The sequence below is a fragment of the Schistocerca gregaria genome, chromosome 6, assembly GCF_023897955.1.
Source record: "Schistocerca gregaria isolate iqSchGreg1 chromosome 6, iqSchGreg1.2, whole genome shotgun sequence".
Taxonomy (NCBI): Eukaryota; Metazoa; Arthropoda; class Insecta; order Orthoptera; family Acrididae; genus Schistocerca; species Schistocerca gregaria.
Window position 1 is genome coordinate 82,942,333 of NC_064925.1, and position 13,724 is coordinate 82,956,056.

The following is a 13,724-nucleotide window of genomic DNA, read 5'->3' on the forward strand; positions in this document are numbered from 1 at the left end:
CTTAGCAACAACACTACCACAACAGGTGTTCCACTGTCACAGGTATGAGAATGGTTTTCACTTATAACTTTCGATTAGTTCGTATTCGGTACAGGAACTCTCCTCAAATCGATACATTTATCTCTGTTCCTCGTCCTAAAAAGTTTGTAACATCATTACGGAATCACCCTTTATATACATACATTGACGGGCACTAGTGTCTGTAACTTTGCCACTCTGTAGGGTCGTTGGTTGACGTTTCCGGACATGGAAAATGTAAAACTTGATTTACCATGTCCGGAAGGGTACCTTTTCCACGCAACAACCATTTGAAATGTTGTTGGTAACGCGACCACTTTTACAAGTAACTGATTATGCGTGATGCAGTCCATCAATTACTTTACAGTTCCACTCATTACCAGCCACAGAAACTCCTCGTGTACTCGTTGACGGGTTCTCCTCAGCATGATGCAGACCTGTTCATCCAATTCAGGTGTGCGGCGTCTCCTTGCGAAGCGGTTGCGTAACTGTGGCGAAAAGGATATGAAGGATCTATCTGGCGATTCTGGTAATGGCGACGAGCAGCTCGTCCATTACCGTGAGCGTCTTCATTCGGAAGGTCCATATCGATGTATTCTGCAAATGTCTACTCAACCATGTTGCTGTAAGAGACACACGTGAATGAGGCTCTAACGGGTTCAGAGAGGTAGGATATACGTCAAATATCGTCAGTAGATTCACGCAAAGAACTCCCACCATGACTAAGCTGCTGCTTACCGACCTACCAAAGCCCGCCCGGCTAGCCGCGCGGTCTAACACGCTGCTTCCCGAGCGGGAAGGCGTGCCGGTCCCAGGCACGAATCCGCCCGGCGGATTCGTGTCGACGTCCGGTGTGCTGGCCAGCATGTGGATGGTTTCTAAGGCGGTTCTCCATCTACCTCGTCGAATGCGCGCTGGTTCCCCAATTTCTGCCTCAGTTACACTGTGTCAGCGATTGCTGCGCAAACACCGTTTCCTCCTACGTGTACATCATCATTATTCTACAATGAACACATTTGGGGTTCCACTCGCATGCCCAGCCAACCTCATTTAGGTTTTCCGTGATTTCCCTGAATCGCTCCAGGCAAATGACAGTATGGTTCCTTTGAAAGGGCACGGCCGACTTCCTTCCAAGTCCATCCCTAATCCGATGAGACCGATGACCTCGCTGTTTGGTCTCTTCCGCCAAACAACCGAACCCAGCTCGTCTGGTATGAGACGCTCCTGAGGGGGTCCACTGGGGCCGAACCGCACAATAACTCTGGGTTCGGTGTGGGGCGGCGGTGGGATGGATGGCATGCTGTGCCCTGTTGTGGCGTTGTGAACCACTGAGGCTATGGCGGGACAAAGCCTCTCCGTCGCTTCTAGGTCCCCGGTTTAATACATACATACATATCTAGCAAACGTGTTTTCGAACGATTGTAGTACGGAAACGGTACGTTTCTTGACGTGGGTTCCTATTCAAAAGATTATGTATTCGCTCCTCTGTACAAGTCCTAGATTTTTGTACCGGGAATTTCCGGGCACCCTATATACGGTATATATATTTGCACTAGTAAATGTCCACTCTCCTTCCAATTCACACAAAAGTTAAAGCTTTTTTTTGCGAAATGAGTCTGTTTGGACCTGAGGAGGAGACTTGTGACTGTATCAGTTTATGTTATATGAATCACTGTTTCGGTCACACCCCACTTACTAAAACCAACAACCTTTATCAGGTGCAGTCATTATCAGATATAAGAATGAGAAAACAGACTGACAAATGTCAGTAAATTTAAAAAATTAACTTCTTCTGCCACTAAAGAAAATTACCTAAAACACGCAGAAGAAAACGAAGAGGGAGTGCATATTTGTAGATATAATAAAAGCGTACAATGATTGCCACCAAAGACGCCAAATACACTTCAAACCCGCGCGCCTCACCAAGCCAAACACGCTAGGAAACAATGAATACTATACAGCCACAATGACACGTAATGGTGGCGAATACTCCGACCATCTTTTAAAAAATCTGTGAAAGTGCAGTGTCAAGCTACCACAGATCACGAAATCAGCCTATTCACTTCCCAGACAACATATGAGAAAGCACCACAATATCAAAACCGTCAGTTACACACAAAAAACATCATATATAGTCATCTTCGTTTGTAAATTCATAATACACAGAAAAATAAAAATTACGTTTTGCTGTTTGCTGGTGAGAAGTTTTAGATTGTGTAGCGGAATAGCTACCAAAATAAATGTCCAATAGCATCATGTAAGGTACGTAAACTAAGGCCTACATCCACTGTTTTTGGCAATTAAGCAATATGTTGCTCATGGCGGCTGCAGTGTAACACGTGTTAAGTTCGGCTCGCGAAATTTAGTCGAATTCGAAGGTGTTCTCGCAGGTGGTGTTGTCTAGTACAAGTGGAAATCGTGTAAACAACAGTGTTCTGTGCAGTAGTGCTATTTTTTTCTGTGCTCCGCCAATATCTGCGAGAAAATGGTAAACAGAAGAATCAACAGCAGCGCGTCCAGCAGCGGGGAAGCAGCAGGTGCGGCGGGCCTGCTCCTGGCGGAAGGTGCGGCCGCGGCTCCCGGTATAGCGGAGTTGGTTCGCTCTGAGGTAAACGCTGCGCTTCGCGATAAAAACAATCTCGATCTGATAGCAGGCACCATATCAGATACTGTAACGGCAGCAGTATTGGCCAAAATGCGTGAAACTGTTGAGGCCAATACTGCCGAAATTACAGCACTAAAAAAGTCTGTGTCTGAATACGAGAAAAAGGCACGAGAGTTGGAAGTGAAACTATCTGCCGCCACAGACGAGCTAGAACAGTACCAAAGGCGAAATAGTCTACGACTGTTTGGAGTAGCAGAAAATAAAGAAGAAGACACGGACAACCTGCTTATACAGGTTGCGCGTGAAAAATTAGGCGTCGAAGTGACCAAGGCAGACATTGACAGGAGCCACCGGGTGGGACGAAAACTACCAGGTGCTACCAAACCTCGTCCAGTAATTATTAAATTTGTGTCGTACCGAAAAAGGGCTGAGATCTTTACCCAGAAGAAGAAGTTAGCAAGGACAGGGATTACAATAAGGGAAGATCTGACACACGAGCGGCTAAAGATTTTAAACAGTGCCATATCCCATTTCGGTCTTCAGAATGTGTGGACTCAGGATGGCAGAGTAATCATTAAGACTGCAGCTGGAAAGAAGACAGTCACAAATATGACAGAACTAAATAGTATTAAGTGAACCTACTCGAGCCAAAAGTCAAACTTAACACCATTTTCAAATTTTAACAGTCCTATACTCAGATATAGTCTTGTAATTGTATTAACTTTTTAATTATTTGTACCTTCAACTAATTGTTTTTGTAACTTATTAACTTTTCAATTATTTGTACCTTCAACTAATTGTTTTTGTAACTGTATTAACTTTTTACTATTTTTGTGTCTTTAGCTGTAGCCATTGCTTAGTTTTAGTTACTGCTAATACTTTTTTCATTTTCTCAGTTTATTCTCTTCCATTCTGTAATAGTTCTATTGCAATTATTTGTCTCTCCTTTAGTTCATTAGTCAACCATCTCTTCGGTTTAAATTGTGCATAACAAAAATTACTATCAGTATCACTTTAGCAAATTTCAATTTAATTCTAGCTTCCTACGATACTCTATTAAATATTAAGCTTTCTTCTCTCTGCTGGCAGCATCGGCCTCTTAAATCACTCCTCTTTCCCTTATTTCCACCCTAAGCTGTTTCAAATACTCTAATTACACTTTTCCTCTTACGACATAGGATACTCAGTGACACACAGCTGTCACCATTTTGGTCATATTCTCCCTGCACCGAATACCACTAATCCATTTTCTATACTCCCGCAACCTCAGGAAATCTCTTGCAGTCGCTTTTCTTTCGGCTCTCGCGAAGTCACAAACAGGGCGCGCAAAATCTCGGACACCCCTGGAATATGTCACTTGGCGGAAACACCGGTCAGTGCCCCTCGCGGCAGGTAGTGCCTAACAAAGGGACAAACCAGTCTGCCACCCTACTCCAGGCTGCTCAGCGGAACGCGTCCGAGCTTTTAGCAGCTCACTGCAACATTCAGTCTTTACCTGCGCATTACGAAGAACTTAGCCTCCTCTTCCACCAACTAAACTACCACGTAATCCTCTTATCCGAAACGTGGTTGAAACCACACATATCCTCTGCATCTATTCATCTCCCAGGGTACACATTTCTTAGGGCAGACAGATCAAAAAAGCGAGGTGGCGGGGTCGGCGCATATATACGAACAGATCTCAAAGCGAAAGTCTTATGTACGTCAAATCCTGCTGAAGAAAAAGAGGCTGAATTCATGTTCATTGAAATAAATATACAAAGTCGGAAATTCTTGACTGGCGTCGTGTACAAGCCGCCAAAAATAAGCTCAATGAGTTCCTTCCAGTCGGAATTACATTCACTTCAGTGTCAATACGAACATGTCATCGTAATGGGTGACTTGAACATAGACCTGCTAAGAGACACTCCCTCCGCAATAAACCTAAGAAGATTGTTTAGTTGCAATAGCATGAACATTCTTCCATTACAACCTACACACCATACGGCGCACAGTCATACTCTTATAGACGTGATCGCAACGAAACAGACTGACAAAGTAAGAGATGTTGGTCAATCATCGGCCCCTGGCCTCTCAGCACATGATGTAATATTCCTGGCCTACTCTGTACAGCCCCCAAGGATCAAATCGCGTTACATAACTTGTAGGAACATGAAACGTATTGCCCTTGACGCTCTAACAGCCGATTGCTTAGAAATCTCATGGCATCAAATAATCAGAGAACCTACAATCGACGGCAAAATTAATGAACTTGGTGATAAACTCACTGCCCTCTATGACAAACATGCACCTGTGCGCACAGTCCGTGTAAGAAAATCTCCTGCTCCATGGCTGACAGCTGAATTACGTCAAATGATGACTAATAGGGATGCTGCCCACAGGCGTTTCAAGGCAGATCCGAAACCCGAACGTTTTGAAGAATATAGAAAGCTACGGAACAGAGTGAAACAATGCATTCGCAATGCCAAAATCAGGCACGCTCGCTCCCTCGTATGCAGCGATCTGACACCCACGACTCTATGGAAGAATCTCCGTAGCTTGGGGGTCGGAAAGGCAAAATCGGAAACTACTTTTCATGTGTCAGCTAACGAATTAAATGAATTCTTCTCTGCACCTCTGAATACCAGCACGGCTGATGATTTCCGTCCACAAGAATCCCCAAACAGGATAACTAACAACGATACCTTTCATCTAAAACATGTAACAACAAATACGGCAAGAAAAGCAATAATGAGAATCTCTTCTGATGCAATAGGCAACGACAGTATCGGTATAACCATGATTAAGAATGTTGCCGATATCTTAGTACCTGTCTTAACTGACATATTTAATTTTTCCCTCGTGAACGGAATATACCCCACTGCATGGAAAAGAAGCATAATTCGACCCATCCCTAAGGTCGAAAACCCGCAACTGCCTAGTGATTACCGACCAATTAGCATACTGCCTGCTGTTTCCAAAGCACTGGAATATATTGTTCATGACCAAATCACTGAACACTTGCATGAATTCAGTCTATATGACAAATTTCAATCCGGTTTCCGTAAACATCACAGCACAAACACTGCTCTAATTAAAGTAACTGATGACCTGAAATATGCCATCGACAATCGAAAGGCAACAATATTGACGCTACTGGACTTCAGCAAAGCTTTTGACACTGTTAACTTTGACATATTACTCAGAAAAATGCAACAGCTTAATTTCTCTGATAGTGCAATGAGATGGTTTGAAAGCTACTTAAAAGACAGACAGCAATGTGTTGTCTGCGCAAATGAAAAATCTTCCTGGAAACATGTTTCTTCGGGAGTGCCACAAGGATCAGTCTTAGGACCACTTTTGTTTTCTTTATATGTCAACGATATTTCGTCGGTTTTGTCCTCCTGTAAACATCATTTCTATGCCGACGACCTCCAGCTCTATCTCAGCGTCAGACCTGAAGACGTAAACACTGCAATCGCTCTGATGAATGATGATCTGTCTTCAGTAGTGACATGGGCGAAAAACCTGGGGCTTAAATTAAATGCAAAAAAGACGCAAGTAATCTTAATAGCCCATCAGAAATTAATAAGTTCAGATTTCCGCGAACGGCTACCTCCTATTCTGCTCGAAGGTACTCCAATACCATATCAGAAAACAGTGAAGAACTTGGGTGTAACTTTGGACGAGCATCTCAACTGGGCGGAGAATACAGTCGCAGTGTGCCGAAAAACGTCTGCTTGTCTCTATGCTCTCAAAAAGTTTCGGAACATATTCCCACAGGACTTGAAACGCCAGCTCGTGCAAGCACTCGTTCTACCGAACCTCCACTATTGTGATGTGATTCAACAAGGCATGAGTAGTGAAAACAAAAGACGGCTAGAGCTAACCATGAATGCCTGTGTGCGTTACACCTGCAACATTCGCCGATATGATCATGTTAGTGCTTCATACTCCGAGCTAGGGTGGCTGCGGCCGGACAAACTGCGTGACTACCACACTCTATGTCTACTTCACCGACTCCTCATCGCGCAAGCACCCCAGTACCTAGCTTCAGAGATTAAAATCCTGTCATACCATCATAATCGAAACACGAGGTCACTCTTATCTGGTATCCTAACTGTGCCCACTCACAAAACAAAAACTTTTGCAAACTCCTTCTCAGTTGCCGCTGTCCGCCTCTGGAACAAACTGCCCCTTACCTTGAGGAAAATTCAATCTCCTGTTGCTTTTAAGAAGAAGTTGAAGCATTTCCTACTATCATCCGCATAAAATTCTCCACAAAATTAATGTGCAAGGCAAATCCTCTCATCTGTCAAATAGCAAAGCTAGTGTCTCCTATCTTGCTCCTGAGATGCCTTCCTCTTCATCTATCTCTATTAGACACGCAGTCTCCTTTTCCTTTATATTTTCCTTAATTATGTTTCATCATGTCTCTCTATTCTTCTCCTCGCTTCACCATGAGTCTCCCTCATACTCCCTGCTGCCAGCACTCCTATCTTAAATCTTTCTCTTCAATAATGTATTTTTCGAGGTGTACCTTTCTAATTGTTTATCTCACTTTTTGTATTAGATGTAGTTTAACATGCCTACTGAAACATATGACTGTAAAATAAGTAGAATGCCTGGTTAGATGTAAGAGAGGGCCTGATGGCCCTAATCTTGCCAGGTTAAATAAATAAATAAATAAATAAATAAATAAATAAATAGAACTTTGACATAATGTTGCGAACAACATACAGTGAAACAGGTCGTTAATACATATCTCAAATGTAAACTATGAACATATGATGTATAATATTTTACAACCAATATTCATTCACAATTTTTAATATTATCTACCAAAAGTTTCGCTTAATTGTAATATTTAACAACTATTTTACAGTTAGAAAATTAAAAATTAGCCCATTGAAGATAGCACAAAAAGGGCTGAAACATGTTTGTGCGAAACAAAACAGTAAAAAGGTGTCTTGCACAAGGCGGAATTCCTCGTCATATTTTCGTAGCAAGCACGGACGTAACAAGATGATCCGGTAAAACTGTTCTCTGAATGGCATATCTTAAGAGCTATGAACATTTTCGTATCTTCGCTGCTGTGAAACACATCTCTTCCAATGAACAAGTGTTCATGGCTCTTAGCATGTGCATCTTAGAGCCCATGATTTCTAAAGAATTTTTGCTTCGAATAACCATTCCTGTCATATCCTTAAATATTGAGGGACACCCTGTATAATGCATGACAGAAGCATGAAAACAATTTAAAACGGGCTTAAAGGCTGTGCCCATACAGGTGATTGAGAAAGGCCTTACATAGAAGGTAGTTCGTGCATCTGCCACACAAGTTTACTTCTTTATTTTTCAGGCAACATTTTGTTGACAGGGAGCCAGCAACTTTTTCAAAATTTCATGAAACGTTGACTAAAGAATCTATCAACACTTGCGGTAGATATGTATGGCGGTTAGATTCGAATCAGCTGGTTCATTTGCAAGCCTGACCGTGAAGCTGTACTGAAAGTGCCCGATCTTAATAATAAATATCAAAATAGCAATACAATGTTCGCGGAATGACTGTTACATACACTAACTAAGAGTCACATGTGGACTCTGACAATCATTCGGTGAACATTTTACAAAGCATGTACGGCCATTTAGATGTTTATTAGTAAGATCAGGCACTTTCCGTGCAGCCGTAGTACCAGGCCAGACTTCAAAATGAACCTGTTGGTTCGAAACTAGTCGCCACACATATGTATTGCTACAGCTCACAGATTCTTTAGTAAACGTTATACGAATCAAAAGTTTAAAACTCATGACATACAATGCGGGACGTTATAGAGAAAGTAAAGATGATTTAAAATAAACATGAAAGCAAAACCGATGTAAGCTGACAGAGGTGAGAGAGCTTGCTGCTTGAGATGGTTGTCTGCCCTTACCTTGGTGCCTGTGTCGGTGTGGGTGGTGTCCGAACGTGGAGAAGGTGGAGGCGGCGGGGGAGTGTCCCGGGGGCAGCGGGGGCGGAGCGCGGCCCGCGTCGTTGCTGCTGCTGCCGCTCTGGCTGTGCGGGTGCATGCCCTGCTCAACACAACACAACACACACTGCGTCACGGCACAGCATCAAGTGCTCAAAGAGGCATACATTGCTTTCACAACTACCACAGTACCTATTAATTTTTTTTTATCATCACTCCTCTGACCAAAGGAAACAGCTACATAAGAAAACTACCTGTGTAAACAAGCATTGTGAGCGCAGCAGACGCTGTGTCTACGCTCGTAGCGGGACAACGCTGCTTGAGTACATTCTTCAGTCAGCACCCACAGAGGGTCCATTTCAAACTACACTACTGGCCCTTAAAATTCCTACACAAAGAATAAGTGCAGATGATAAACGGGTATTCATTGGACAAACATATTATACTAGAACTGACATGTGGGTACATATTCACGCAATTTGGGTGCATAGATCCTGAGAAATCAGTACCGCGAACAACCACCTCTGGCCGTAATAACAGCCTTGATGCGCCTGGGCATTGAGTCAAACAAAGCTTGGACGGCGTGTACTGATACAACTGCCCATGCAGCTTCAACGCGACACCACAGTTCATCAAGAGTAGTGACTGGCGTATTGTGACGAGCCAGTTGCTCGGCCCCATTGACCAGACGTTTTCAATTGGTGAGAGATCTGGAGAACGTACTGGCCAGGGCAGCAGTCGAGCATTTTATATACCCAGAAAGGCCCAAACCGGACCTGCAACATGCGGTCGTGCAATATCCTGCTGAAATGTAGGGCTTCGCAGGGATCGAATGAAGGGTAGAGTCACATCTGAAACGTAACGTCCACTGTCCAAGTGCCGTCAATGCGAACAAGAGGTGACCGAGACGTCTTACCATTGGCACCCCATACCATAATCGCCAGTATGGCGATGACGAATACGCGCTTCCAATGTGCGTTCACCGCGATGTCGCCATCACGGATGCGATCATCATGAGGCTGTAAACAGAACCTGGAGTCATTCGTGCACCCAGGTTCGTCGCTGAGTACAGAATCGCAAGCGCTCCTGTTTGTGATGCAGCGTCAAGGGTAACCGCAGCCATGCTCTCCGAGCTAATAGTCCATGCTGCTGCACTGTTCGTGCTGTTGTCTTGCAAACGTCCCCATCTGCTGACTCTGAGATCGAGACGTGGCTGCACGATCCGTTGCAGCCATGAGGATAAGATGCCTGTCTTCTCGACTGCTAATGATACGAGGCCGTTGGGATCCAGCACGTCGTTCCGTATTACCCTCCTGAATCCACCGATTCCACATTCTGCTAACAGTCATTGGATGTCGACCAACGCGAGCAGCAATGTCGCGATACGACAAATCGCAATCGCGATAGGCTATAATCCGACCTTTATCAAAGTCGGAAACGTGATGGTACGCATTTCTCCTCCTTACACCAGGCATCACAACAACGTTTCACCAGGCAACGCCGTCCAATTGCTGTTTGTGTATGAGAAATCGGTTGGAAACTTTCCTCATGTCAGCACGTTGTAGGTGTCGACACAAGCGCCAACCTTGTGTGAATGCTCTGAGAAGCTAATCATTTGCATATCACAGCATCTTATTCCTGTCACTTAAATTTCGCATCTTTAGCACGTCATCATCGTGGTGTAGCAGTTTTAATGGCCAGTAGTGTAAGAAGGCAACAGTGCCTACTTTTCATCAACGACTTCGTCCAAGTTTGTGGTACATGTGTGGTTTGGTCGGAAATGAAAATGACAGACCTGGCAGTTGCAGTTGGTCACCCGTTTAGAAAAATAGTAGGTAGCGGGTAGGCTGAGGGTATGATAGCGCAGATTCCAGGCAGCGAATGGCGTAGGGCAAAGAGTAGAGAAGGGAAATCTGAGGGTCGAGGGGTCAAGGTCCTATGCGGAAACTTTATTTATAGAGGGCGATTTTTTTCAATCCTGTACAAACTCTAGGAACTAAGTGATGACAGGATACGTAACAAAAGACGGTGTAATGAACTTACGTTCGGAAATGCATGGTTTCCATGATGGAGGCGATTTATTCAGTTACACATTTGCACAGAGTCAACAGTGTAATAGGCCCTGTACCATGGAGCCACCGTTACAATACGAGTTGAAAATGGTTTCCATGTGCGAGTACGCGCCTCAGCATGTTCTGTCTCACACATTCACATAGGCCAAGCTTCATCCGAACAAGCTGCTCCGGTATCTCCACATCTGGAATGGGCTCTGCATACACTATACTTTTGAGATGGCCCCATAACCAGAAATCGCACGGGTTGAGTTCCGGTGAACGAGCAAACTATCCAGCTGAACACCCTCGTCCAATCCATCGATCAGGGAAGACACGACTGAGATGCGTCCAGACGTAACGGCGAAGTGGGCTGTAGCACCATTTTGTAGCAGTCACATAAGCCTTCGAATCATCAGTGGCATTTATTCCAGCAGGGGAGCAGAGTCTATCACAAGAAACGTCGATAGTTCCGGCCTGTTAGGTGACGTGGAAGGAAGACTTGTCCCAAAATACGGTCGCCCGTTATCCCGGCCCACACATTCCGGCTCCACCGATCCTGATGATTCCCTGTCACCATACCATGGGGTTCCTGCATACTATCCCACAGATGACTGTCATGAAAGTCGAAGGTAGCACTCCGCGTGAAAGTGGCCCCATCTGTGAATAGAACAGATGACACAAATCCCGGAATGGTGACTGCCTGGTGAAGAAACCAGTGGAAAGTGCTCCCGATGTGGGAAGTCTGTCGCTAGTAAGCCCTACACATACAGTATGTGATGAGAGTAGTAACACTTGTTCGTATGCCTCACCCTGTACTGGCAGGCCAACGGCCTAGTACACACATGGCGGTCGTCGTCAACAGTGTTTATCACAATTTTCTCCAATTAAGCTATCCGAACATTTCGGGTATGTCCTTCATGATTTCATGCTTCCTAAAACGACCCTGTCTCACACAAACAGCGAAACACTGTTGCAGACATTCAATGCTAAGGGTATTGTCGGCGGTGGGTAAGTCTCGTGATACAACCTAGCTGCCTGCCGCCCGTTGCCACTTGCCTTGCCGTAAGTGATCACCATGTCGGCAAGCTCTCTATTCCAATATGGAACCATTGTGTACAACGCTATATGATGTCCACTACAAGGATAGTCAGCAAGAGAAAAGAATCGGATATGACGCCAATTGGTATCGCACGAGAGGGCACTAGGACATTATGTGATTCAAAGTATTAGGACATCTGGCTGAAAATGGCTTACAAGTTCGTGGCGCTCTCCATCGGTAATGCTGGAATTCATTATGGTGTTGGCCCACCCTTAGCCTTGATTACAGCTTCCACTCTCGCAGGCATACGTTCAGTCAGGTCCTGGAAGGTTTCTTGGAGAATGGCAGCCAATTCTTCACGGAGTGCTGCACTGAGGAGAGGTCTCGATGTCGGTCGGTGAGGCCTGGCACCAAGTCGGCGTTCCAAAACATCCCAAAGGTGTTCTGTAGGATTAAGATGAGAAATTTGTGCAGGCCAGTCCATTACAGGGATGTTATTGTCGTGTAACCACTCCGCCACAGGCCGTGCATTATGAACAGGTGCTCGATCGTGTCGAAAGATGCAATCGCCAGCCCCGAGTTGCTCTTCAACAGTGGGGAGCAAGAAGGTACTTAAAACATCAATATATACCTGTGCTGTGATGGTGCCACGAAAACCAACAAGGGGTGCAAGCCCCCTCCAACAAAAACACGGCACCACAACACCACAGCTCCGAATTTTGATGTTGGCACTACACACGCTGGCAGATGACGTTCACCGGGCATTCGCCATACCCACACCCTGCCATCGGATCGCTACATTGAGTACCGTGATTTGTCACTGCACACAACGTTTTTCCACTGTTCAATCGTCCAATGTTTACATTCCTTAAACCAAGCGAGGCGTCGTTTGGCATTTACCAGCATGATGTGTGGCTTATGAGCAGCCGCTCGACCATGAAAACCTCGCGTCTAATTGTCATTGTAGTTGCAGTGGATCCTGATGCAGTTTGCAATTTCTTTGTGACGGTCTAGATAGATGTCTGCCTATTACACATTACGACCCCTTTCAACTGTCGGTTGTCTCTGTCAGTCAACAGACGAGGGTGGCCTGCAGGCTTTTGTGCTGTACGTGTCCCTTCACGTTTCCTTTTCACTATCATATCGGAAGCGGACATACGGATGTCTAATGACTACTGAGGTCGCTGATATGAAGTATATAATAGTAGGTGGTAGCACGCTGCACATAATATGAAAAACATATGTTTTGAGGGGAGTCAGGATACTTTTGATCACATAGTGTATGAGGAACAGCACCACCCTATAGGAGGAAATAATGTATACTGTAACTTTGTCTGCACGGTACAGCGCGTATTAGACCGTAGTCTCTGTAACGAAGTATGATTGAATATTTAGCATAGAAACCACGCAATTAGGTACATAAGTTTATTAGACCTTTTTGTTCCGTATCCTATCATCGATCAATCCCAAGAGTTTGTACACGGTGGAAAAAATCACCCTTTATTTTCAATTTATACGTTACTTACATTGGAAATAAACCAAAGTAATACTCATTGCATTGTCTGTATTATTATATTAAAAAAAGGCCCGAAAAGAAATAGGAAATGAAAATTTGGAATTGCAAATAAATTGTAGGAAGGGATTCTAAGGCGTACATGAGAACTTTATATGCGAATTTATATACGTTTATGATTTTACAGTTCATGGTTTACACGTCCAGGGGTGATATTTATTCTAAAAACAACTGAAGCAGTAAGTTTGTAGATGTCTTTCAATCGTTAAAAAAAATCTGGGTTTTTACAATTACATGGTTGTTTTAAAGCTTTTGTAAAAAAAAAAAAAGAAACGTAGTTTACGTTCTTTTCACACTTACACAGTAAATTACGCGTAACGCATCTTTTCGCCGTATATTTGCGAGGATAGTTGGTGATATACAGTGTAATGTATTTTGATGCATTCTTCTTGGTGTGTTACTTCTTCTCCTGTCTCCATAAGGTCAAATTCATTCCCTGGCAATAAAACAGACATTCCAGTGTTGCATTAGCTGCCGAGGATCGCTG

At 44.2% G+C, this 13,724-nt stretch overlaps 1 protein-coding gene across 1 annotated transcript in view; it reads right to left on the reverse strand.

Moving 5' to 3' along the window:
• The window catches only part of LOC126278109 (forkhead box protein B2-like), a 121,711-nt gene that overhangs the window by 43,946 nt on the left and 64,041 nt on the right, over positions 1-13,724 (reverse strand). The window contains exon 2 of the mRNA XM_049977985.1: positions 8,536-8,674. Coding sequence (XP_049833942.1) covers positions 8,536-8,671 — 136 coding nt within the window. The 5' untranslated portion in view covers positions 8,672-8,674. The remainder of the gene's footprint in view (positions 1-8,535; positions 8,675-13,724) is intronic.